This window comes from Pogona vitticeps, chromosome 5 (assembly GCF_051106095.1).
Source record: "Pogona vitticeps strain Pit_001003342236 chromosome 5, PviZW2.1, whole genome shotgun sequence".
NCBI classification, from domain to species: domain Eukaryota; kingdom Metazoa; phylum Chordata; class Lepidosauria; order Squamata; family Agamidae; genus Pogona; species Pogona vitticeps.
In genome coordinates, this window is record NC_135787.1 from 190,357,245 (window position 1) to 190,384,339 (window position 27,095).

Genomic DNA, 27,095 nt, shown 5'->3' on the forward strand with positions numbered 1-27,095 from the left:
CGGCGCTGCCTTGTCGCCCCCACAGCCTCCTTCTTGGGAGGACCCCGCGTTCCTCCCCCGGCCGGGCGCCAGGAGAGCTTGGGAAGGGGACCGGCCCCTGGGGCGAGAGACCGGGCGGCGAACGGGGTGGGGGACCCGGTCGCCGAGGCGCTCGCCCGCTCGCCCACCGGGGCCCCCGCCAGAGCGGCCGGGCGACGGCCGGGCAATGAGGCCGCTGACCATTAGGCGGCGGCCGGCCCCCGTGGAAGCCCAGCCCAGCAGCCCAGCCCAGGCGAGGGCGCGCCAGCCAGCCAGCCAGCCAGGCGACGGAAGAGGGGCATTGGGCGCCCGAGCGCACGGGTCGTCGCCGGCGGCTGGAGGGAGGGAGGAGAGGCCGGAGCCTCGGACAAAGGCGGCGGCAGCGGCGGCTCCTCCTCCACCACCACCACCATGCCTGGAGCCCGGCGGCCGGAGTAGCCGCGGCCGGAGGCGGCGAGGGCCCGGAGGGCGAGCGGCGGAGCCAAGCATGGGAGGCGGCGGCGGAGGGCGGCGAGGGCTGCCTTCCTCCTGGCTCCTGGCGCTGCTGGCGGTGGTGGTGCTGGAGGCCTGGCCTGGGCGAGCCGGCGGCGAAGGGGACGCCGAGGTAGGGCCCGGAGGGCGGAGGGGGGGGGACGGGGGACCCTCGGCTGCCTTCCCCCCACAAACGCGCCCCGGTGCGCAAAGCGCGCCGCGCAAGGGCCGGAGCGGCCGGGGTGAGGGGGCTCGGCCAGGGGGCCCCGGGAAAGGCGGAGGCGGCTCCGCGGCGAAGGGTCGCCCCCTGCCCCCCTCCCCGGGCACGGCCGTGCGTGCCGCGGAACCGTCCCGAGAGAGACGGGCCCCCGGAGGGACGAGCGCGCAGCTCGGGGGGCGCGCCTTTGGAAACCCGCGGGCTGGCCAGGGAAAAAGAAGGAAGGCGCGTCTTTTTGTGTGTTCTCACGTGCGGGGGACGGGTTGGCGCGCGCGGCTGAACACGCTTCGGGCTTCCCGGGAGCAAAATGCACCCGCGCCTTGTTAGAACCACGTGGGAACCCCGTCCCCGGGCAGCAAACTGGGCAAACCTGCCCTTGGGGAGGGGGCCCGCAAGAGTTTGCACGAAACGCGCTCGCCTGCCTTAGGACGCCTTAAAAATTGAGGGACGCCTTAAAAGGACGAGCACGTTTGATGGGGCATCAGTTTCCCTGGATGCTCTTTCAGATGCAAGCTATATATTTTGAGCAGGGGAGAAAAAGCGGCTTTTGATGGAGAGAAATCAGGTGGAAAACTTTTGGCCACTCTTCTTCTTTGATTTACGGTTATTTCCGTTTGGTTCGTTTTTATTTGATGTGCGAACCACGCAGAATATTGCCTCAAGTTGATGGGTCAGTATAGAGATTTGCTGCATAAAAAAAATAATCCACATAGAACCCTTCCAGTGTTTGTATTGGAGAGGGTCTGTATGTCAATAGTCTGTAAGATCAAACCCAAAACTCTTTTGCTGCCTTCAAGACGAAAACGTTTTCCTAACCATTGGTGGATGCTGCTGACGTTTCCATATACATGCCAGATGGAGCAGCCTGCAGTCCGGACAAAGCTAATATTGAATAAAACCTTTTACTCTTTCAGCTGGTGCAAGAGACTCTCTTGTTAGTTTTGCCGTAGATACAGACCCTGGAGGTCTTTCAATAATGCACAATCAAAATCCACAATTTTGTTTTTCTGATTCGGTTTGCTTCTGCGTGTTGTTCTTTGCAGGTATCTCTTTGCAAACATCTTCGTATCAAAGTCTTTTGAACTTTTTTTTTTCTGAACCTGCTTTGCTCTCAAAATGCTCACGAGGACAGATTTCTGATTCAATATATGTTTGGACGACGGATGGCTTTATTATGAGCTTGTCCCAAGTTGTGCGAATAATGTATGTACTGTACTTGCATTTGTTCTTTACCTGGATGGCTGTTGGTGGTCTTATTTTTGTGCATTTGATTATGTACAAGATTTTCCAATATGACCCGTACAGAGTTTTTCCTGATCCACATCTAAATGATCAGAGACAAAGTTCAGCAGTTATTCCATATTTCTTTTTGGGGAACTGCCAAGACTCTTTGGCTTGAGCGCGGTGGGTTTACTCGGGCAGCGTTGTGTTCTGTGTTTGTACCTGATGTTTAAATGTGCATCGCAAATGATAACTGGTTTTCATGATTCTGAGGGTCCTCTTCTGTTTCTGGCTCCTTTTCTGGATCTCAGGCTAGCTTCTGGAATCTTTGTAGCTTCCAGAAAGACTTAGACACTCTTTGCCTGTAGTCCCCTTTCCCTTTCATTTGTACACTTCCACATGCGTCTTGAAGGGCAAGCAAGAAGGTGCTAGAGAGGACGTTTTAAAATAAATTCAGGCCCAATTGGTCAGGCTTCCTCCCAGCAGTCAGAGCCATCATCTGACCTCAAAACAGGTGGGTTTGGTCTCTCCTGGTCAGCTCCATATTGCAGCTTTTTACAAAACAGGAGGAAATGCTATCTGTGCAAGACTTTAACATTTCCCCTGCACACCCCACAAATACTTACTCCTGGCTCGTTTTTGCTCTTTATGGTCATGGGACAGGTTGCAGATGCTTGCAGTCTTAAGTGTAGACTAAGTCTAGATGGGCGGCATATAAGCCTAATAAATAAAATAATAAATAAATACAGTGGTGCCTCGCTAGACAGTTACTCCGCAGAACAGTTTTTTCACTATACATTGACTTTTTGCGATCGCTATAGTGATTTGCAAAACAGTGATTCCTATGGGGGAATTTCGCAGGACAATGTTCGGTCCCTGCTTCGCAAACCGATTTTCGCTACACGATGGTTTTGACAGCTTCCTCCGCGCTCACAAAACAAGTGTTTTCGGGACCTACACTTCACAAGACAGCCATTTAAACAGCTAATCGGCGGTTCGCAAAGCGGCTTTCCTATGGCCGATCTTTGCTAGACAACACCGATTCTTCCCCATCGGAACACATTAAACAGGTTTCAATGCATTCCAATGGGGAAATGCTTTTCGCTAGAGGATGATTTCGCTAAACAGCGATTTCAGTGGAACGGATTAAATCGTCTAGCAAGGCACCACTGTAAATAAAAATAAGTCTTATCCCTTGAGCCACTTTTGGAGTGACAGGGATGCTGCAGATGGCTGGAACCTTTCGGAATCTCTTTCAGGTGGAAGGGGGTGGGGGTGGAAATAAATAAAAACAGGGACAATAGTTTGGGACAGTAACCTCAGATGAGCTGACCACCGATGGCGGTGAACGACTGAAGCCACCGCGTGCCTCCCTCTTCTTTGATCTGTGATGAAAGCTGCTTTGGTCTGTGTGCTGGAGTTTATGCTGCAAAAAAAAGTGTCGTAGACTGGCAAAGCATTGTCAGCTGAGTCATTACAGTACCTTATTAAGTTTCGAAGATCAGTGCCAGAAAAGATATGATTGCTCTAGATTCCCAATCCACAGAGAGAGAGAGAGAGAGAGAGAGAGTTTACAAATGGGATTTTCATGTATTTAAATTCCCCGTTCACAGGTTTTTGTAGTGCACCAAAAACCTGTGGGACCACAGATGGGTCATTAAATATACTCTGTGTGAAAGGATACTTTCTCCTGTGTTGTGACTTCCCATTCATTGAAAAGTACTCTCTGGCTTCAGATTCTGCTCCCTCCGTGGAGGAAGCCCCCTGCAAGTTGTTATGTATTTGTCAGGCAGTTAATCCCTTTCAAGTTTGCTTTGAAAGACCGACTTAACTTGCATTTTATTTTTATTATCTTGCTTGGTTTTTTACATAGATGGCTGTGTCCCCCGAGAGTGCCTCAATTTGAACAGATGTGTTGAGGAGTATAGTAGAGATCCCTTCTGGCTAAATGGATTAAAGGGCTGGACTGGGAAACAGATGTGGTGGGTGGCCAGATTTCCCCCCCCCCCAACATTTAGAGATAACTTACGATCTGAAAGTTTCCAGAATCTTCTCTGCCGCTTACGTTGGTGAAACGTCATTGTGACAGTTGTGGCAGTAGATGGTTGCTTATTAATGAGTTTCCGATTGCATTTCTGGCCCCAAGTGAGTCACACAACCAAGAATCTGATTGGGAACTCATTCATTAGTGGTCGTTAGCTTCCATGATTTATGGAATTACATTTATGCCTGCATGAATCCCCAAGAAGATTCTAGCCAAGAGCACATATTAGCCATATTAGGAATCAAGAGCTCCTGACAGCAAACAACGATAAAAATCAATCCTGATAAAATATAACAAATTATAATATATTTACCCCCACAAATTACACTAAAGTACAGTATTCTGCTGGACTAGAATTTGGGATGTTCATTTTCTAGTCTACGCGAGGTATTGAAATTCACAGCTATGACCTTTATCTCAGTGATGACCTTCCTTCAATATTATTTGAGGACAAAGCAAGAAAGAGGAGGAGGAGATCCATGCAGAACACCTTGAACTCCTAAGGCACGATATTACGAGCATTACTCGTAGCATTAGTTAAAAAAACTAGAGAGCAAATAGAGAAATCTGTGCATAGTACAGTGGATAAAGTGTCAGAGGCAAAGCAATTAAAATTCCTACTCGGGCATGGAAATTCATGGGGGGTGGGGAGTGGAATAGTAAACCACTCCTTGAACATCTCACATGCCTATAAAACACTGCAGAGTCACAGTAATTAATTTTTTTACAGCCCATACCAAAAATATTTATTGAGGTTTTTTTTTAAGCTGTGCTAACTGAAGCTGGCTGTAGAACATGGTTTTAGATAGAGGTTGGGAGTTCCATTTCCCCCCAGTGCCTCCTGGGAGTAGAGCCAGCCTAGTTAGCCTTGGGCCAGCTGCACAGTCCACAGAGCGCCCCTAGAGGAAGAGAAGGGTAATGCACTTCTGAGTACTCTCTACCCAAAAAACTCTGGGAAGGGTCACTATAAGTCAGAATGGACTTGAGGGCACGTGATGACGATGATTAACTAATTTATACAAAACTCCTTCAATCTGTAGTTTTAAAACTGGGGCTATCACTTAACATGGTTGCACCTTATATGAGAGTTTAGCAGAATACAGTGGTGTCCCGCTTGACGATTACTCCAGTAGACGACAAATCCGCTTTACGATGAGATTTTTGCAATCACTATTGCAATCGCAAAACGATGTTTAAATGGGGAAACATCGCTTTACGATGATTGGTTCCCTGCTTCAGGAACCGATTCTTTGCTAAATGATGATTTTAAAACAGCTGATCAGCGCCTCTCAAAATGGCCACCCGCTGTGCAAAATGGCTCTCCGCTGTGTTTAGGACGGATTCCTCGCTTAACAGGCACAGGAAAATGGCCACCCTATGGAGGATCTTTGCTGCACAATGAGGTATTTTGCCCATTGGAACGCATTGAACCGGCTTTCAATGCACTTCAATGGGTTTTTTACTTTTGCTTGACAACACTTTCGTTGTACAGTGATTTTGGTGCCACGGATTACCATCGTCAAGCGAGGCACCACAGTACAGCATTTCAGAATCTGGAACCAGGATGACCCTGCTGAGGGAGACCATTCACTGAGTTATGGCTTTAATTATTTTAATTATTAGGGCCTAGCATCATCTTTTTGGCCATGAGGTCACTAGGAAGTAGAGAACGGGGAAGGAGGATGCATGTAGTCTTAAGGTTTTGGAGGGATAATGGGATAAAAGGAATTTAGGATTTCTGATACTTCAAAGAGGGGATTGTTCAACCCAAAACATGTTCATGGGGCAACATTTCAAACGGAACATTTGACATGATTCCACCTGAAATAAAGGTTTGCGATTAAGGGGAGACATGCTAAATAAAGAGATATAAAATAATACTTGATGTAGAGAAAGTAGATGGGGGAAGATATTTGCCTCTGTTATAATACTGAAAACTGTGGTTTATCCACTGAAGGGGAATGATAGAAATTTCGGACAATTAACAGGAAGTTTTTTTCATACTACCCGGAATTGAATGGTGGGATTCACTACTGCGGGAGGTAGCAATGTCTGCCAGCTTGAACAGCTTTGAAGGAGGTTTAGATGAATGTCCAGAGGGTAGGGTTACTATTCTTATGTTCTTACAGACTTTAAAACGAACAAACAAGCAGAATGCAACTGTATTCTCGAAGGCATTCATGGCCAGGATCCGATGGTTGTTGTATGTTTTTCAGGCTGTTTGGCTGTGATCTGGAGGTTTTTCTTCCTAACATTTTGCCAGTCTCTGTGGCCGGCATCTTCAGAGGACAGGCGTTTGTGTTCTGGTGTACTGTGTGGGGTAGTTGAGGATTTGTAGCTGTGGGATCAGGTTTTTGTCCTTTTCAGGAGACTGGGTGATTATTGTGATTAAGGTGTTTTTTTTGTTATGGGTGTATTGTTGTGATAAGGGGGGGAGATGATCTGTCACTGTGATTGATGGGTGTCGTTAGCTAGTCTTTTGTCTGCAGTGATCACCGGTTCTTGTGGCTGGGTAGAGTTCGTTGACCTTTTGGAGGCTGTAAATCTCCTGAAAAGGACAAAAAGCTGATCCCACAGCTACAGATACTCATCTGTCCCACATGCCACACCAGAACACAGACAGAGTTCTGACTCCTGTCCTCTGAAGATGCTGGCCACAGAGACTCGTGAAATGTTAGGAAGAAAAAACCTTCAGAACACGTCCAAAGAAAATGCAACTGTTTTTCTTGATGACGTTGCTTGTGATTCAGTTTTGCTTTGGATTATGACTCGAACACTCCTATTGCAGGCATGGCTGCAGTTGTATGGCTACCTCCCAAAGGCCAGCCGCCAGATGTCCACGCTGCGCTCGGCTCAGATCCTTTCCTCCGCTGTTTCCGAGATGCAGAGTTTTTATGGCATCCCTGTGACAGGGATTTTGGATGAGGAGACGAAAGCGTAAGTTTTTCTCGGTGCGAAAGGCATAGCCCCGCTGTGGACTGCATCCCCAGTGGGCTCAGAGGAGCAATGACAGAATCTATCATTGCCTATGGAGGCCTTCAAGAGCAAACTGGACACCTGCCTGCCAGATCTGCTTTGATTTGGATTCCTGCCTTGAACAGGGGGTTGGACTTGATGACCTTAGAGGCCCCTTCCAACTCTTCAATTATTCTATGATTCTACATCTGATGGGAGACATCCCCAGAGGATATGATAGAAATTGCAAAGTGAGATCTTTCTTTATAAGACGCTAATTTTCCATTTTCTTTCCCTGCTGATCCCCAGTCCATTGGATTAATTTATGGCCCATGTTCCCTTGGCTTTGCTAGAAAATGTGGAATCGAATCGTAAAATAATGGTGTTGGAAGGGCCTTCTAAGGCCATCGAGTCCAACCCCTTGCTCAGTGCAGGAATCCAAATCAAAGCAGATCTGACAGAGGGTTGTCCAATTTTCTCTTCAATGCCTCCAGTCTTAGAGCGCTCACCACCCGTGGCTTCCCTTGTCGTACTGCTGTAACAGATCTTCAGCCAAAATCTGGCTTCCTATAACTTGAGTCCATTATTGCATGTACTGTACTCTGAGATGATTGAGAACAGACCCTGCCCTTCTTCTGTGTCTTTCAAGTATTTCAAATGTGTCCTCATATCTTCCCTCCGTCTTCTTTTCTCAAGGCTACACAGGCCCAGTTCTTTCAGTTTTTCCTCCTAGGGCTTCGTTTCCAGTCCCCTGATCATCCTTGTTGCCCTCCTTTGAACTTGCTCTGGTTTGTTGGCACCCTTCTTAAAGTTGTTCCAGCCCCAAGGTATTACAGGGCATAAAAATACTTTCATATCCAAACAAACAATAAGAACATTTTAAATTTGGCAAATCTAGTCAGCACTTGTGATGTGTGCTATCGGGACTGGCTCTCTCCTTAGACGGAGCATGACGGCCAGCCAGTTCCAGGAGCTGTGGAAGGTCAAGAGATGGTTAGTTATTTAATTTTGAATATTTTTTTCACTGCGTTGAAAGGAGAGGTCCAAAATCCATTTGAAAAATACTTGGAGTCCTGTGGCTCTTGACTTCGCTCAAGGCACTGATGGCCGTTCTGCCTCAGGCAGCCGAATACCTTGGGCCACCCACCCCGCGTGCTCAGTGAATCGCATGAACGGAGAAAGGCTGTGAGTTTCTGGCCAGCTCGTGACAAGAAGTTCTCGCGCCAAACGGCTCTCTCTTCTCGTTCCGTTCACATTCTGCTTCCTGCTGGTTCGCTCTTGTAACTTTTAGATGGATGAAACGGCCTCGGTGCGGAGTCCCTGACAAGATTGGCGCTCAGGTCAAAGCGAACATGCGGCGAAAGCGGTATGCGCTGACGGGGCGGAAGTGGAATGAGACTCACCTGACTTTTAGGTATGTACTGTGGCTGTTCAGGTTTGCAGTGGGTTGATCTGGTTAGGTTGGTGGCAGGATTTTGAGGTGCAGTGGTTAACTGGTAGTACAGTGGTGCCTCGCTTAGCGATCGCTCCCTTGAGCAACGAAATCGCTTAGCGACGGGGTTTAAGCGATCGCAAAAGCGATTGCTTAGCGATGGTCCCTATGGGGAAAATTCGCTTTGCGATGATTGTGGGGAAGTGATCATCACAAGCCCCCATTTTCGGCCAGCTGATCGGCGGTTTCAAAATGGTCGCTGGAAAAACAAAATGACCGCCCGCTGTGTTGCCTCGCTTTAGAGGCACCGAAAATCGCTGCCCCTATGGAGGATTTTCGCTTAAGGTTAGTTTTTAAGCCCATAGCAATGCATTAATGGTGTTTTAATGCATTTCTATGGGCTTTTAAAATCCGTTTAGCGATGAAATCGCTTAGCAACGTTTTTTTCCTGCACGGATTAACATCGCTAAGCGAGGCACCACTGTATTACAGTCAGAACTCAGCTCACAGCCAGCATTCAATCCCAGTGGATTCTGGCAGCCAGCTTGAGGTTTACTCAGCCTTCCATCCTTCTGAGGTCACTGAATGGCTCACAGGAGGGAGGGCAATGTGTAGCCTGTATAACTGAAAACTGTAAACTGCCCAGAGAGTGTTTTAAGGAGTACGGGATGATAAATCATCAGCACATTTTCCTTTTTTTTTAAATTTTTTTTTGTTTTTGCTTTGACTAATTTAGTTTAGTTTATTGTTATGGCCCATTACCAGAAAAAGTCATTCAACATAATACAGGTTAAATTTATGAGACAATCACAATGCTAATACAGAGGGGGAAAGAGATCAAGGAAAATGATAGTTTTAAATCATTCCCATTAAAATCTTCATGTATCTTACACATTTGGTGCAAGTAAGTGTAATCTGAGGAGATCTTGACTGGGCAACTGGGAGCAACAATTCTCAACCCCCCTAAAAAAAAAAAGCTTTAAGGGTTTTACAGCATGGTGCTTTAAAAGGAGCTTGATGCCAATTGCATAAGTATGTTGGATAATGGAATTTTATTTGCAGTATCGGATGTTTGCAGAATTTAAAATGCTTTGGTAGCATATGAGTGAAGAAGGGTGGCATTCATATTGAAAAATGAAAGGGGTGGAGGCCAAGATTGGGAGGAGGCATAGAGAGGTGTATGATGTTGCATAAAGTGACGTCCTGTTCCTATTCTGTCAAAACATTTCCAGGACATCAACAGATAGCACCTCCCCCAGTGCTTTCAGACATAATTTGCAGCCACGAAGGGTAACAGCTAATTTCTGGTTCAGGGTGATCGATCTATGTGTCTGTCTGTCTGTCTGTCTGTCTGTCTGTCTGTCTGTCTGTCTGTCTGTCTGTCTATCTATCTATCTATCTATCTATCTATCTATCTATCTATCTATCTATCTATCTATCTATCTATCTATCTATCTATCTATCTATCTATCTATCTATCTATCTATCTATCTATCTATCTCAAACAGCCATAATATGAGATTATCACATTACGAGCAACAACAACATAATCAGCAATTTATATACCCCAAACTAACCTCCTAACTCTAGAGTCGTGTGATGAATGCTATGAGAGGTGCTCACAGGTACATACGGCCCTTAAAAGTTGTCCTGAAGAGTTCCATTCTCAGCATGTTTTTAAGGTCAGAACCGGAGATGGGCAGGAACCGCCGGTTCGACTGTTCTGCAGTTCCAAGCCCCGCCTCCTCCAAGGCCCTGCCTCCCAAGTGGGCGCCTGCTGGAGGAGGCAGAGCTTAGAACTGTGTTGCAAGCGCGGAACACCTGTTAGGGTGACAGACGAACCAGCACGAACCGCTGAGCCCATCTCTAGTCCGAAGGGTTGGCACTTGATGAACTGCCAGTGGTAGCTGTGTATTGTAGAAGGTTGATGTGGATTTTGCTGTGCAGCCAAGGGAGTGACGCTTTGGCTGTACAGTCCCTCAACTTCGGTCCTTGCTGGTTTTCCGGATGTCTGGAAGAGCAGGAGTGTCCGGATACCCTGGAAGAAACATTTCTTCCCGTAGCTTTTCTAGGTCTTAAAGCCTGACCTGTTTTCTGTGGCACGAGCCTTCGTAGGAAAACAGCCTGCTTCGTCCGATGGTGTGCCACATGCCCTGGGCAGGAAGGTGGTGGTGGTGGCGACGTATGGGTTGAGGTACAGTGGAGGAAAAACCGAAATGATGAACCAGGTGAGGCCCGAGGAGAAAATGTAAAAGGTGTGTCGTCCAAGCCAGAGTGTGAGATGTGAAAGCACTCCTCTCTTTTGCATTTTTCTCAAACGTCAAAGCCTGAATGCCAAGCGATTGTCGCCATGCCTTACAAGGGCCTGTTCCTTCTGTGACGGAGGAATACCAAGAGTCCGGAAAAGTCGTGTCTTTGGACTGCCAGTTTCGCAATGTATCAGCCCAGCAGGGCCACATGGACATTGTAGTCCAAAACAGTAACTTTTCCTAGCTCTGGATTTCCCCTTCATTCTTCTTGTAAAGTTGAATTCAACCTTCAATCCTAGCTTCTCCGCTTCTTTGCTTTATCTGCTTTCAGAGCTTTGCATTAGGGATTATTATTTGGATTTTTTGGACTCTGGCTCCTAAAATTTCTCCATTTCAGAAGTTCCACCCTACACCTACGGACATCTAAACTTCGCTCCCTTGGAGAAAAAAAATCCCGTCTTATCTTCACCCTTAGTTCCTGTTTAAAAATGGAAGCTGCTTTAGGAGTCTTAAGGGAGCAAAATTTAAGTGTCTCTAGGCTTGGATCTTCAGGTTAAAACTCCTACAGTGGAGAATTCTGGGCTCCAGAAAGTCCGAATGGCATATCGCACATTTGCATCCTGGTCGGTAGATCGGAAAGACCCATGTGCCCTTGAGATGGGGGGGATTCCCGGATCATGCACACCTGCATGACCATGTCCCCCCCCCGTCCACTGGCAGTAACCCCTTCCTCTGTTTCGTGTCTTTAGCATCCAGAACTACACAGAGAAACTGGGACCCTTCCACTCTTACGACGCCCTCCGGAAGGCTTTCCGCGTGTGGGAGCAGGCGACTCCGCTAGTCTTCCATGAGATCCCGTATGATGAAATCCGGCAAAAGAGAAGAAGGGAGGCCGACATCATGGTGCTCTTTGCCTCCGGATTCCACAGGGATAGCTCTCCGTTCGACGGGGCTGGGGGCTTCCTGGCCCACGCCTACTTCCCAGGAACTGGATTGGGAGGGGATGCCCACTTTGATTTGGACGAACCCTGGACGCTGGAAAATGCCGACGTCGCTGGTGAGAGGGGGGGTCCTTTGGGCAGAGAAAGGCCTTTTTGAAATAAACCCACCTCGTTGTGTTCAAAAGCAGTTTGTGTTGACATAAATCTGGAACGCTTGGCTGGCGGAGCGGGGCCATCTTTTAATAGGCCATCTTTTCTAGGTGTGGCCAAAACGGTCTTCTAGAGGCTAGAGGATAAGTGCTCCTGCCTTCTCCCTTCTGTTTGGGGTCTGCGTAGTGGCAGTCCATGTCACACAGAGATTCTTACCCTTAGGGTAGGCCCTTGGGGGTAGGATGTTGTGTCAGGGTATTAAGAGAGGCAGGTGTCACTTACAAAGAGATCTTGGCCAGAATCCTGTTCTTAGCTTGTACCTGAGTAAGGGAAAATCCTGTTGGTCTTGGTGGTAAATAGTCGCTCCTATAGAGTGCTGGTTGTGTTCCTGGCCACGCATCCAGGAGTACTGTCTAACCTGCGCCTTTGAAATAAGTGACAGACTTAACACAATTTCCGTTACACCTAGAGTGGTCGTATAGACCAGATGGGCAGGATACAAATCAAATAAATAAATAATAAACAAACAAACAAACAAACAGGCATATATCAGGTAATGGAGTCTGGCCAAATTGAGAGAGAGAGAGAGAGGTGTGTAATTTCAGAAGCAAAGCAAACCTATTATGCACATTACTTTCTTATTGCATAGTTTATTGCCTTGTGCTGTGACCTGCACATTTTCTAAAGGGGAGCCCGAGGCAAACATTTTATTTCTAAATTTATCTGTGCCTTTATTTATTTTGAGTTGTTACTTTCCAAATAAAAGAGAGGTACGGGGAGGCAGATTTGAAGGGAGGCGTGAGATCAATTTGTTTATTACCTCGCCTATCTCCCCTTTTCTTTTCTCTCTCTCTCTCTCTTTCTTCTTTTTCTTTTTTTCTTCCTTTCCCATCTTGGACTCTGATCAATCTGGATTTTATTTTTATGTTATAGGTAAACCACCCGGAGTAGACATGTTCTAGATGGGCAGTCTAGAAATCTAATAAATAAATTTTATTCATTCATTCAGTCATTCAGTCATTCATTAGATTTCTATCCCACCCATCTAGACCAAGGGTAAATAAATATTACAACCAGTAGACAGAGGAATAAAGAGGTAACATCTTGGCCGAGTTACTTTTTTGAACGAGAGGAAGGTTCAAACGGGTGCTGTATGGATTTGACAGGCTTCTTCGATGCCTGTCTTTGACAGACAGAGGGAGTTCATCTGCAGAGGAGGTGAGCGTAGGGATGTCTGTGGTTCGGGAAGCTGTCCTCCCACCCTGTGCTTCTAGAGATGTGGAGAAGTGGGGTTCCAGAAAGACGACTGTGGTTCCATTTCCAGAGACCATTCAAGAGCCCCCCCCCGACACCCTTGTCTGTCACCAACAGGGAACAACCTCTTCCTGGTGGCGGTCCACGAACTGGGCCATTCGCTCGGCCTGGAGCATTCCAGCAACCCCAGTGCTATTATGGCTCCTTTCTACCAATGGATGGACACCGAGAACTTCCAGCTTCCTGAAGACGATCTTCGAGGCATCCAGCAGCTGTACGGTGAGTGCCGACCCAGCCAGGTGCTCGCTGGTGTGTATAGTTGTGTGTGTTTATGTGTGTGTAGATAACAGGGTATAAGACTGGGATGATTAGCTGTCCGAGGCAGACAAGAAGGTTGTTGCACACCCCCATTTCTCTTGGCATATGACAGCGATGTGGACACATTACGTTGCTGTGGTTGTCATATTTGAAACCCAAAGAATACTTATGGACCTGGTTTCTCGTTGAGTGGGGGGAAATGCATGTGAGAAGGACACATTCCATTGTTACCTTCAAACCTGGTGATAAACGGTTTGTTTCAGAAGATACTAAAATTTCATCACGAAGCCTTCATGAAGCATGCTGTAAGTCCTGTGTTGTCTACTTGGTATTTGATGCTGGTGGGGAACCGTCTCATGCTGTTGAGGGCACGTGGTCCAGATCAGGGGTCCCCCAACCTTGGGCCTCCAGATGTTCTTGGACTTCAACTCCCAGAAGCCTTCACCACCACCTCTGCTAGCCAGGATTTCTGGGAGTTGAAGTCCAAGAACATCTGGAGGCCCAAGGTTGGGGAACCACTGGTCAGAGGACAGTACTGGATCCAAGGTATGAGCAGACCTCCCCAAAACAGGCTCAACATCACTCATTCAGTTCAATGAGCCACCCACAAACAGCACCTGAGTTTTACTTGGATTGTGAGGAGGAAAAGGGAAGGAACAAAACCTTGTGGCAATTCAAATACTGGCCAATTTATTTCAGTGTGGATTATTGAAATCCACTTATTTAAAGAGAAGCAAGAAAACCATTGAGTTCTTGATATTTATAGCCATCTTCACGATGATGAGAGTCATGAGGCAAGGGTAACAGACAAAGGAATAAACATATGTCAACGCAGGAATGGGACCATCAAGCTGTTAATGATTTGGGCTTGCCTAGCCAGGATAATAAAGTGGATGCCCAGCAGATTAGGCTGTTTTTGTTGTTGTTTAGTTGTTGTGTCTGACTCTTCGTGACCCCATGGACCAGAGCACGCCAGGCCCTCCTTTCTTCCACTGCCTCCCAGAGTTGGGTCAAATTCATGTTGGTCGCTTCGATGGCACTGTCCAACCATCTCATCCTCTGTCATCCCCTTCTCCTCCTGCCTTCACACTTTCCCAACATCAGGGTCTTTTCCAGGGAGTCTTCTCTTCTCATGAGATGGCCAAAGTACTGGAGCCTCAGCTTCAGGATCTGTCTTTCCAGTGAGCACTCAGGGTTGAGTGCTATTAAGCTGTTACAGGGATGCAAAGAGTTGTTTCTGGGGCAGTGGGCAGAGTCTGTTAAGAGAGACCTTTATTTTGTACTCCTGAGATATTACAGAAATCTGACTTAATATATATTGTGTGCTAAGAAGCCTTGATCTGTATTTAGGCCACCGATGATAGGCTCAAACTTGTTTATGTAGCCAGTTTCTGGGGACATGAAAAGCAGAGACCACTATCTAGTAGGTTTTTCAGTAAAACTGCCTCTCCCTTTTCCCTTTTCTTCAGGTACTCCAGGGGGCCAGCCTCACCCCACAAAGCCTCTCCCCACGGTGATGCCCAGAAGTCCCGATAACAAGCCCCCCAGGCTACCACCACCCGGCAAGCCAGCCCAGCCCCCCAGGCCAGGCAATCCCGACCAGTATGAGCCCAACATTTGCGATGGCGACTTCGACACGGTGACGGTGCTGCGTGGGGAAATGTTTGTGTTTAAGGTACCAGCGTCCTGACCCTGTTGCTTTTCTCTACGAGGGCTCAGTCAGCCCTTTAGGACAGCCTGGAGATTCCCCAACCTCGGGTCCCTACATGTTCATGGACGACAGTTCCAAGAAATCCTGGCTGGCGCAGCAAGTGGTGCTGAAGGCTTCTGGGAGTTTTTAGCCGAAGAACATCTTGGGACCCAAAATTGGGAACCACTGGCTCAGTGTTTTAGATTGGTTTTTTCCCCCTGCCTGCCTCTATTCCAGGCATGGAGTTGTTCGAAGAGGCTGTCTCTAGACAGTGGGGGTTTGACTTCTGCCCCACCCCAAACGGGTCAGTGCAAGGCAGGGGAAAGGCAAGGGCACCAAGAAAGAGTTGGAGAATCTCCCTTTTTCAATGTGTCTTTTATCTTTCTCTCTTCGTTCTCTAGGGCCGCTGGTTCTGGAGAGTCCGGCATAACCGGGTGCTGGACAATTACCCTATGCCCGTGGGTCACTTCTGGAGGGGCCTCCCTGGTAACATTGACGCTGCTTACGAGAGGCAAGATGGTCGGTTTGCATTCTTCAAAGGTGAGTTGGAGCAAGGAGAAAGCCATGGAAAATGTGAATTTTGGATGCTGCTAGGCTGAGCTTTTTTTCCTGCCAACCTAGCAATTCGAAAGCACGTAAAAATGCAAATAGATAAATAGCTACCACCTCGGTGGGGTCACGGTGTTCCGTGTCTAGTTGCGCTGGCCACGTGACCACGAAAGATTGTCTTCGGACAAACGTTGGCTCTACAGCTTTGAGACGGAGATGATCACCGCCCCCTAGAGTCAGACACGACTGGACTCAATGTCAAGGGGAACCTTTACCTTTACCTATGCTGAGCTTTACCGGCTCAAAACAAAACTTTCTTTCCTTCATCTTCAAAATGTTCGGAATCTGAAAATGTAGCTGGCTTTGTTGGAAAACAGGTTTTTTAAAAACTTGATGTTAGCAAGGGTGACGGACCGCTCTTTGGCCTTCTTCACCGCCTAGGGAGGGGGCCTGAAGAAGGGAGAGGCAGAATGGGAGTTTAGTTCAGATGGGGTTCGAGTTGGAGAAGGATGCTTGATGGAGACTGGCAGGACAAAGTTCCAAATAGAGTAGTCCTAGAACAAGCAGGAATTTTTAGCATGTATACATTACTGAAATAGTGATGTCTGCGTTGTCTTGGGCATGTCATGAGAATGGCTGATGGTCAGATTCCAAAAGATCTCCTGGATCGAGAATGAGTGTAGGGAAATCGCCCCAGAGGGAGACCACAGCTGCGATACAAGGATACAGTGGACCCTCTACTTACGGAATTAATCTGTATTGGAATGGTGGCTGCAAGTCGAAAAGTCTGTAGGTAGAATCTCAATTGACCTACAATGCATTGAAAACTGATTAATCCCATAACCGGTGGTTTTTATTCTATTTTTGTTCCATTTTGGTTTTTTTCTGGTCTGTAAGTCGATTCTCCGGCTGCAAGTCGAGTCTAAATTTTGCAGCCAGAGAAGTCTGTAACTCGAAAAGTCTGTAAGTCGAGCCGTCTGTAAGTCAAGGGTCCACTGTATCTGCAAGTGGGATCTGAAGGCCTTAGGAATGGACCTCAACAGATGGGAAACCTTGACATCTGAGCGTTCAGCCTGGAAGCAGGTGGTGCAGCATGGCCTCTCCCAATTTGAAGAGACCCTTGTCCAGCAGGCCGAGGCAAAGAGGCAGTCATGAAAACAGCCAAATCAGGGAGCTGGACAGGGGACAGATTGGATTTGTCTTCCATGTGGAAGGGCTGGTCACTCTCGAATTGGCCTTCTCAGCCACACCAGATGCTGTTCTGAGACTTCTATTCAGAGCACATTAGCATAGTCTCTCGAGACTGAAGGATGCCTCATCTGAAAATGTAGTGTGAAGGTGGGAGGAACCATGAAAACAGTTCAAGGAAAGGTTAAAGTAGAAATATACAGAACAGTTCCTGATAACATTGTAATAAGACCCCTGTATCTGTGGGGGATTGGTTCCAAGTCTCTCGGCTGCGGATGCTGGAAAACACAGATGATAGCAAATGCTATTATAATAGCAAATGTCACACATAGCATGGTCTCTGGCTCCTTCTAGTGGTCAGTTCTTGTAACTTCATTGTTAAAATACATTTTTGTTTTCATTTTTTAATATTTTCACACCGTGGATAAATGAATCAGCTGATACTGATCCCGTGGATAAAAAGGGTCCTACTGTATTGATATCCAAATATAGATTATTAGCTTGTTCAAGCCTTGTAAAATAAAATGTTTTGTTGTTACCTTGAGTCCTGTCTAATTCTTTTTGGTTTGGGAACCGTGGATCCCTGTCATGCCACATTTGGTTCCTTTGGTAGCAACTCTGGATCCGTAAAGTTTTGGAACAAACAGTGAATGGCGTAGCTTCTCTAGGGGACATTTAAGGGGAAACAGGATCCCAATCTTCAAATATCTGGAAAAACACAGAAAATGAAGCAGAGTTGCATCCTGTGACTTCAGCGGGCAGGAGTAGAATCAAGAGGAAAGTCAACGAGCGGAGTCTGATAGACAGCAGGATAGGAATCGGGCAGAACTTGGTACAAGGGTCTTCAGTGAGTTGTTCCCTGCCTAGGGATGCAAATCATGATCTGGTTCATTCTCACGCTAATGGAGAAAGTGCAAAAAAAGAAAAATTATTGGCTGCCGTATATGAGTTTTTAAAAATGTATTTATTTTTTAATGGATCTTGGGGAGAATTGGCACCTTTGTTGAGGCTACTTCTTGGAGATTTCTGAAAATGTGCATGTTTTTTAGCTACCGGGTTCCCTGAGCTATTTGAAATGGAGAAGCATTAGATTGGTTGCTTGCTTCTTTATGAGCAATCAGCCTGTACTTCTCTGCCTGCTGAGACTTGATGCAATCGTGCAAACCTTCGTGGAGGGTAGTGATAAGAGGGTTATTTTTTGTTGTACCGGATGCAAGACAAGCTTATGGGAGACTCTCTGACCGATGTTATTGCCTGAACTGACCGTCAATGAAATGTTGGCGAGATTTCGACCTTGTTTTCTCCATGTGTGCACTTCTCCTCCAGGGAATCAGTACTGGCTTTTCCGTGAAGCGAATCTGGAGCCCGGTTACCCACAGCCGTTGACTAGCTACGGGCTGGGCATTCCTTACGATAAGGTGGACGCTGTCATCTGGTGGGAGCCCACGGGGCATACCTTCTTCTTCAGAGGGGACAGGTGGGTTTATGTGGCAGGCGGTGGGCAACCGAATCTCCAGACAGCTGGAGAACCTCCAGCTCTCTCCCCCTGCACTTCGCCTTTACGGGAAGCATGTGCCGCCTTCAGAGACCCGGGAAAGTGTACCTCTTCATCCCGGCTCCCTGCAGGGCTGCAGTCGCAACGGACAGACATAGACAGTTTTTTTCGTACAAAAATTTAGAGTTTGGTTTTTATTGAGAATACACATTTGCACGTTCTAGCAGCAAAACAGATTTTTTTAAAAAATTAAAGGGGTGGATGGGTGCACCAGGGCTTGCCTCCCCCACCAAAGAGGACAGATGTCATCATTTTCTCCCTCACCGCCTGAAGCTTTTGGGCAGCGTTCTGTGGCAGGATGCATGCTGCCCACCACTGCTTTAGGGGGAGCCAAGGTACCGTATTTTTCCGTATATGAGACACCCCCATGTATAAGACGCCCCCCACTTTTCTAATCCAAAATTTAGAAAAATAAGTGGGGCTTAGCAAGTGTAGGGGGAAAGGGATGAAAGCGCTGCAGGATCGCTTTGATCCCTGCTTTCCCCTCCACTTGTTTTTGTTCTCTCCTCAGCTTACTTCCTTGTATAAGACGAGCCTCGATTTTAGTCTAAAGATTTTAGACAAAAGTATAGTCTTATACACGGAAAATATGGTATATAGCAAAGATGCCGATATAATATCCATAGAAAGGACATATTTCTCCCCACCTGCATCCTAACTACCTTCTCTGCACCCCCATCTTGTAAGTCAAGATCCCCAGTTCTGTTCCTGATAGCAATCACGGAACCCGGTTCTTTCCAACACGTGTTCCTTTACCTAGAACTAATTTGTTCCAAAGTTCAGGCACTGACTTTCAGAACAGAGGATTCAAACAGACAGGAAAAATGTGTCATGTCTGGGATGAAACGAGGTTAGCTGCTCAAGAGGTACCCAGACACCTCCAGAAGTAAGGAGGTTGGATTTCAGAGGTGGTGTGGGGTATCGTTCGACCAGAGAGGCAGGCCTGAAGTTTTCCAAGAGATTTTTGGCCAGTCCCTGTTTTTTTTTTTTTTCCTCAGCAAAACTGACCCCTGGGATCTGCCTTGTGTGGAATCAAACTGTGGGTCTATCTAGATCAATATTTCCAACTCTGAATGGGAGCAGTCATTTTCCAGGGTCTCGTTTTCTGCTTCTTTCTCAAGACATCAGGGGTTGAACCTGGGACTTTTTGCATGTCAAATATGTGCTCAGCTGCTAAACTGCATTTCCCCCCTCCCCCCAGCTCCTGTTGATCACGGAAGAATTTTCAAATGTGTCTGCTTTCACACATAGGTATTGGCGCTTTAATGAGGAGAGCCATACGGTGGATCAAGGCTACCCGAGAAAGATCAGTGTGTGGGCGGGTGTCCCCCACACGCCCAAAGGAGTCTTTTTGAGTGCTGATGCAAGTAAGTTCAACAAAACAAAAGCTAGTACAGTGGTGCCCCGCATTACGACGTTAATTTGTTCCAGCGAAACCCGATTGATGCATTCCTAAGGGCTTGAAACTCACAGTCCAGCGAAGATCCTCCATAGCGTGGCCATTTTCGCTGCTTGTGCAGTGAGGAATCCGTCCCAGAAAAGAGTGGGGAGCCATGTTTTTTAACCGGCAGCCATTTTGAAACCGCTGATCAGCTGGCCGAAAATCATCGCTTTGCGGGAATTGGTTCCCAAAGCAGGGAACCAATCATCGCAAAGCGAAAATCCCCCATAGGAAACATTGTTTTGCAATCCCTTTTGCGATCGCAAAACCTTCAACGTAAAGCGATTTCGTCGTAAAACAGAGTGCTCGTAATGCGAGGCACCACTGTACTAGTAATACAGATGTTTATGCCTAACAATATCACTGCTCCCAGACTTTGCAACTCCCTCCCATTGTTACCAATTTAAATATTATATTTTAATGATTGTAAGCCGCCTTGGGTCCTTTTTAAGGAGAAAGGTGGGTTTAAAACATAAAAAGGGAGGGAGGGAGAGAGGGAGGAAAGGAAGAAAGGAAATAAAAAGGGGGAAGGAAGGAAGGAAATAAACAGGAGAAGGAAGGAAAGAAGGAATTAAAATGGAAGGAAAGAATTAAAATGGAAGGAAGAAGGGAACAAAGGAAAGAAGGAAAAATATAAACAAGGAACTTTTGTAGAGGGAGGAAGAAAATAAGGCCACCCTAATTCTTCCCATCTCCACTGGTGAAAAGGTTGGAGAGGGACCGGCTCTTAGAAGCATAAAAAGCTGATGTGTCCTAAGTTAGACCTTTGATTTATTGTTGCTTCCTCCATCTGACTATCTTTCAAAAGTATCTGTAATCAGGTTTGTCTCTTGCTCTTTTTCCCAGCCTACACTTATTTCTACAAAGGCAGGGTGTACTGGAAGTTTGACAACGAGCGGCTGAAGACGGAGCCCGGCTACCCCAAGTCCATTCTGCGGGACTTCATGGGGTGCCACGAGGAGGTCCCTGTGAACCCCGACCCTGGCCGCAGATGGCCCGACGTGGCCAAGCCTCCCTTCCATCCAGACGGCGCAGGGCGGGAGAAGGATGAGGAGGGGGTCGAAGAGGAAGAACACGTGGACGCGGGCCCGGCGGAGAAAGATGAAAAAGATGCTGAGGGCGATTACGGCGATGGTGCGGACAACGACCGGGAGCAGGGCCCTGGCCGTGACAATAGCAACGACGTGGATATCGTGGTGCATATTAATGATTATCCCTTGACCCTGAGCGTCGTCATGGTGACGGTGCTGCTGCTGCTCCTCCTTTGCATTCTCGGCCTTGTCTACGTGATGGTACAGCTGCAACGCAAGGGCCCCCCTCGTATGCTTCTCTACTGCAAGCGGTCCCTCCAGGACTGGGTCTAAAGCCAGATCATCCTCCCAGGTGGCCTCAGGGAGGGGGTCTCCTTCCTCTCCATCTCTGAGAAGCCGTCCTGAGTCACAAGAGCTGCTGAGGTCTTCCCTCCAGAGGGAGAACCTTTTGAGGTGCCTGGGTGTCGGGCAGGTTGCTTCCTCTTCCCCAGACCTCGTCGCTTCCGGTAGAATTGAAGACGGTCGCCAGGAAGGCTCTGTGCTTCGTACCTGTGTGCCTCGGCCTTGACTGAGAATTGGGTGGGGTTGAGTGGCTGTTTTCCTCTGCGGACAACGCAGCAGGCTTCAAATGATGCTCTGCACCCCTTTTGGAAAGAGTGGGCCCTCCCTAAACCCCGTGTGGATGTGTGGTTTTCTAATAATGTACTACTGGACATCGGTCCTCCAGATCCCGTTTCCTGCTCTAGGATCAAGTCCGTGCTTGTTGACCCAGAACGGCATTTGTAAGGACCCTGAACGGACGAGGCTGAATATATTCTCTCCCTTTCGTGCATGTGCTCTAGAAATGTCGGCCTGACACCTGTCGGCCTTGTGGGAGTGCAGGGTGATCTTTCGTTCCCCCCCCCGCCGAGGGCCAGTTGCAAACACATGCTTCTTCTAACAGCTGCCTTTGACGAAGGGCCGTGCCCTTGAGTGGCTAGCATCCGCCGATGTACAGAGCAATCGATATCCTGAAAACCTTGACGTTGATTTTTTTTGGTAGCTCATTTTCACCCAGTAGCCTTGTTTGGTTGCAAAGCAAAACTTGGAAAATGTTTTTTCGCCTACTGTAAAAAATTGCTAGTTGTTTACTACTGCTGAAATCTTTGATGCCAAGATGTGCAGGAGGGGGAGGCGGAGCAGGGCTTCTTCAGAGAAGACGCCGCTTTGAGTGCCTAAAAATATTCTGTGCCTCTCCTTCCGAAGGTGCTTGACTACTTGTCTCCCTTTCCCCCCGCGTTCCCTGTGGCTTTATCAACTTCCATTCCCCTCTACCCAATCCTGGCTGTGAACTGAGGTCAATGCTGGAAGGCAGAAGACCCCCAGGATGCAGACACAGACCGGGCTTGAGGCTCTTCCTTCCTTCCCTGTCCGTACAGGAGTTGTGATGGGTGTGTCAGTGAGGAGGGGCTGCTTGGCTCCACCTTGTGTGCCAGCAGCTCAAAGCTCTGATCGGCAACGGGGTAGGTGGAGAAGGAACACATGTTTTTCCCCTAAATGTCCACACCTCACCTTGCTAATAAACACTGGTGTATTCTGGGCTCTGCGATTCTGGTAACAAGAGGTTACCTAGGGTTAAAAGAGACATTGCCGTGCTCACGGCATTAGAAGGGGTCCTCTGTCGAGAGAGGAAACAGATTCATTTATAGTCCAAAAGGTAGTCACACAACTCCGTATATGGCTCCTGGGAACGGCATACCTAGTTTTCTGAATGGGGATGGTAGCAAGGATGTGTTAGCTTATAGCCCACATGTAGAGGGTGCAGATTTTGGATTTCTCACCCCCCCCCCCGAGAGAACTTTAGAGTGTTTGTGCTTGCGCGCGTGTGTGTGTATATGTTGGGCTGTTTTGTACATTCCAAAGAGGCTTGCTCTTAAAACCAGACTGGTGGCCCTTCTCAAGCCACCCACACCCAGCGCAAGAAGCTGCTGCTTTTTTGTGCGACTGCTTGTCCCTGCTTCCTTCTTTGGCTCCTGACTCGCTTAGAACTCCTCTTCCTGCCGCTATATCCTTCCTGCCTTTCAATATACAGAACCGAGCAGGATGGTGCAAAGTAAGCAACGGGGGATGAACGGCATGGATTGCATGCTTGCCAAGGGCCTTTGTGCAACCTTCGGGGTGGCTGGGTTTTATATTTCTGCCTCGTGTTGTCAATGAGAGGTGGAACTTAATTCCTGCCTCGAGAGGAACAGGATTTTCTGACCTGTCAGTATTGTACAAATTCCGTATATCTACTTATCAGATTGTTTATTCTCCCGCTGCAAAGTGTAGTGAGCGTTTGCCTCTGGAGATGACCGGAGGTCCCATTCAAGCAAAGGACGGGGCTGGCCCGGATAGATCCTTCTGCTTTGAACATGGTGCCGCCCTCGGGTGGATGAGGATGGGGGATACGAATCAGCAAAGGCTGACATCTGTTTGTCTAAACGTGGCTCCTTCGACCGGAACAGCACAGACTCTTCTCTGCAGTTTGCCTTTTAGCCTTTCTGATAATTAATGATTTAAAAAACGAAGGTGCAGAAATAACGAGGGAAGGAACAAAAATGGGTTGCCTGCTTTGGCACCAAGGAGGAAAAAAAGCACTGATTCTGCTCCTTAAAAAAGGATGGTGAATAATGCAATAAATGTACTAGAGTTTTGAAAAATGTTGAGACTACAGTTCTCAGAACTCCTGGCTGGAGAATTCTGGGACTGGTCAATTCCCCCCCCCCCCCTTTAAGGTTTGAAATTAACGTAGGATGAAAAGGAATTTTAAAAAAATCAAGTTAGGCTTTTGTGCATTTATGTACCCTAGACATATATTGAAATCTGAATGAACATAAGAATAGTAATTTATAAAAATATGATCCAATTAGAGTTAACAGTAACAAGTAGTGCTAGCATTTCTTGGACGGAGGTGCTGCTAACTGTAAAGAGTCTTAAATTTCAACATCGTAATCCAGTTGTGCAAACCGAAGTCGAGCTCCTAACAGGATCTTTAGCCCCGAAACGGGAAAACTTTATGCGTTGGACTGTGATTTACAGAGTATTCTAGGAAGCATGTAACTTTTCCAGTCTCTGATTCAGCTGCCATGTTTACTGTGCCGTTTCCCACTCCACGCGGGATCCTGGAAGCAGAATAAATGTTGCAAGGAGAGTAATTGCATGTAATTTGCAAAAAAAGGTAGGTAGGGTTCGAACACACACACACACACACACCTCTTCATCTTCTCAGCTGTCAATATTCATAGAGAACAGGTCAGTAATTTCTGACAGTAACCCTTCCGAAGGACCCTTTCAGTGCCAAGCGGGTTTTTTTCCCATTCCTGCCATTGCAAAAAACAAACAAACCATAGAGCCAGGTTTGTTGGCTTCCCAAAGCAAATTAAGTTTTCCACTGTATGCATAAATTATTTCGAGGACAAAAGTGTGAGCTTTCTGCAGCACAGGACTTGGATGGGCTGAAGGGATCTCCCGTGGGTTGCAGTCCTTTAACTGATGTTTGATTAAAACATGCTGTCGGTGATTGCTGGGAGAGAATTTGGCTGGCTGAGTTAAATGGAGTCTCTCCTACCACGTTCTAAACCGTCATCAGTAATAATACTGGTCTTAAGGCATGACAGGTGGTCCCTCTTGCTTCTTGGTAATAAGTGTTGAAACAGAATTGTGTGTTTGGCCAGGTATTGCTTTTCCTCTTCTTCAGTCTTGAGTCCCAGGGCCACTGCATGCTACAACAGCCTATTAAACTCTGGTTTTAACATGGCAGGATTCAGCAAACGTGGTATGCCAAGATCTGCGATGATCAGGGGTCAGAAATATGTTGTTCTTTTTCTCTTGAGGACTACAACTCCCAGAACCACCCAGTACTCTGTTGGGTAGGGGATTTTAGGAACTGTAGGTTTAAAAAAAATCCAAACTCTTGTCTACTGTCAAATGTTGCCTTATATGTGCAGAATATGCCAGTGCAAAGTCCGTTTCTCACACCCAGAAATGAACAGAGGGAGGGAAACAGCTTTGTCAAACACAAGATTTGAGCTGATAAGGGTCAGAGGGTGGGATTGCTCTCCCCTATCAATAATGTGCCTGCAACGTGGTTTTAGCATGTGCACTCTTGAAAGGAAGCATTTAGTAAGAGGAGCGTTCTTGCAGGAGGCTGTGAGTTTGTCCGGTCTGTTCCTGGACTCGCCGAATGAGTTGTGTCTCTGCGAGTGCCAACATTTTGGGACACAGATGTTACTGGGTTGCAGTCACTCCCTTAACACCCGTCAAGTAACCCCTGATTGCTCTGGAGGGAGTATGGCCTAGGGGCAAAGCCCAAGAGTTCTTGTGCAGAAGGCACCAGGTTCAAGTCCTGGCATCTGCAGGAAAGAGTGGGGAAAGAATCCTGGCTCAAAACCCTGAAGAGCTGCTGTCACCCCTCAGCTGGAAGGGGCCACAAGTCTGACCCGCTACACAGCCGCTTCCTACATTTCTCTGTGTGATCCTCGTGACAGGGCAAGTCTTTTGTGACTGATCTGATGGCTTAGAGCCCAGTCTAATGACTATCATGAACATGTGTCCAGGTGGCTTCCTGGCCACTGAATATCCAGATGTGTGGTTTTTCTCTTAATTTTGCCTTATTTGGTGAGCTACCTGCGTGGCTTCCATGAAATCTTTTGTCTATAGATAACAGGCACTATCCAAGGCTGTTTTGTCTAGCTACTGGTTGCTCTTTTATGTGGCACTGCACAAATGTCTCCTTATATCACAAATATCATCCTCTCTCTCTCTTCCCCACCCTCCAGCATTAAAAAAAAAACATTGCTAGGTAGCCTTTTGTGGGGCAAGTGTGCTACTAATTCACATGGTCGGGTGTATCCAGTGTCCTGGTTTGCAACATCGCACCTTGCAAAAAAGCAGCAAATCCGTCCATGCCCTGGAATGTCATCTCTCCATTCTTCTGCTCCTTCTGTCTCGTGGCTGAAATGAAAGGTTTCTGGAGGGGGGTCGGTCTTAAAGAGGAGATCTGAAGCAGGAAATCTATGTGTGTGTATGTGTGTACCCCCTTGCCCCATTTTTGTGCCTATGAGAGCCACCCTCTTATTCTTTCTGCTGCCATTTTGTCGGGTTAGTTCCTGTGTTCTCTCCCGTTTTCGTCCCGTCCTGCTGATTTTGTCCAGTTGTCCCACAATAAAACCTGTCAACCCAGCTGGTGAGTGACTACTTCATTGTCTGTGCGTCCAGCCACAGGGTTCCCTCTGTCGCTTCGGTCGCCTCCGTACACTCCGAGGTCAGGCGGCACGGATTTTTGCTTTCTCCCATTTGCCTCCTGTTCCCCGTAAGGGTGCAGCTGTGGATGTCAAGGGCTTTCTCTTCACACTCAGCGGCTGGTGTCCCCCCCTCCAAGGCCTGCGAAGACCTGGCCTTTCTTGGCAGGTCTGGTTCCCAGGCTTCTCCCAACCTACTTTCGCAGCCGGGGCAGAAGCTGAAACGAACGAGTGACAGCCTCGCCCATCGGAATGTCCTCACACTTGGATCTTTCCAGGATCGGATTCTGAAACACACTGTTAAGAATGTTTAGGGGTCAGTGTAAACAGCTGGTGCCATCATCCTTACCCCCACCACCACCATCACCTTTTTTGGTGAGAATATAAAGAGATGGATTTGAGGCTCCCTTCCAACGGGATGATCATAATGGAATTTTCGTGCAGCTTGCTTAGGTCCAAAGTTGCTCATGATGGGTTAATTGGAATAAGCAGCCAGACTACGGATCGGGACCGGCTGCTGTGATTGTGCCGCGCACACAATCAGCAACAGCTTCACGGCTTGCCCATTTGTTTTCAGGCCCAATTCATGATCTCTAAAGCCCTTTTTACAGCTTGGGGTTTGGGTGGTTTGAAGGACTGCCCCTGATGATGTGCATTAAAATCGTCTCCTCTTGGTTCCATCACAGTGAGGACCCAAGACGGGTTTTTTTTTTTCCTGGGGCTGAATCCACATTATAACCCCCCCCCCCCCTTCAAAGGTCTGGTCGGCCGCTTCCTTTCGTTCTGCCAGCAGGAGAAAACACAACTCTTTAGAGAGGCTTTTAGGGAGTCGGGGGAGAAATAGATGGGGAGGTCTGTTAAAATGTGTTGTTTTTAAAGAAAGGAAGAAAAATCAATGTGTGTGGTTTATATACTGCCCCGTGGTGTTTAAAGCACTCTCTGTTAGGTTTGCCATTTAATTATGCAGGCTGCATATTACACATACCCTCCCAACATGCTGGGTACTTAATTTACCAACTTCGGTAGGATAGAAAGCTGAGTCAATCTCAAGATGGCTACTAGGGAATTGAACCCGGGTCATCAGCAGAACTGAAGTTTAGTCACTGCACT

General features: G+C 47.5%; 1 protein-coding gene across 1 annotated transcript; it reads left to right on the plus strand.

Annotated features, from left to right (window-relative positions):
• MMP15 (matrix metallopeptidase 15) lies at positions 1–25,926 on the plus strand. Its single transcript, XM_073002495.2, has 10 exons — positions 1–622; positions 6,760–6,908; positions 8,218–8,340; positions 11,357–11,664; positions 13,070–13,231; positions 14,740–14,945; positions 15,362–15,500; positions 18,024–18,174; positions 19,504–19,619; positions 20,540–25,926. Exons 1-10 carry the CDS (start codon positions 206–208, stop codon positions 21,055–21,057), a joined length of 2,289 nt encoding a protein of 762 aa, XP_072858596.2. The 5' UTR covers positions 1–205; the 3' UTR covers positions 21,058–25,926.
• Positions 25,927–27,095: the final 1,169 nt, after the last annotated feature.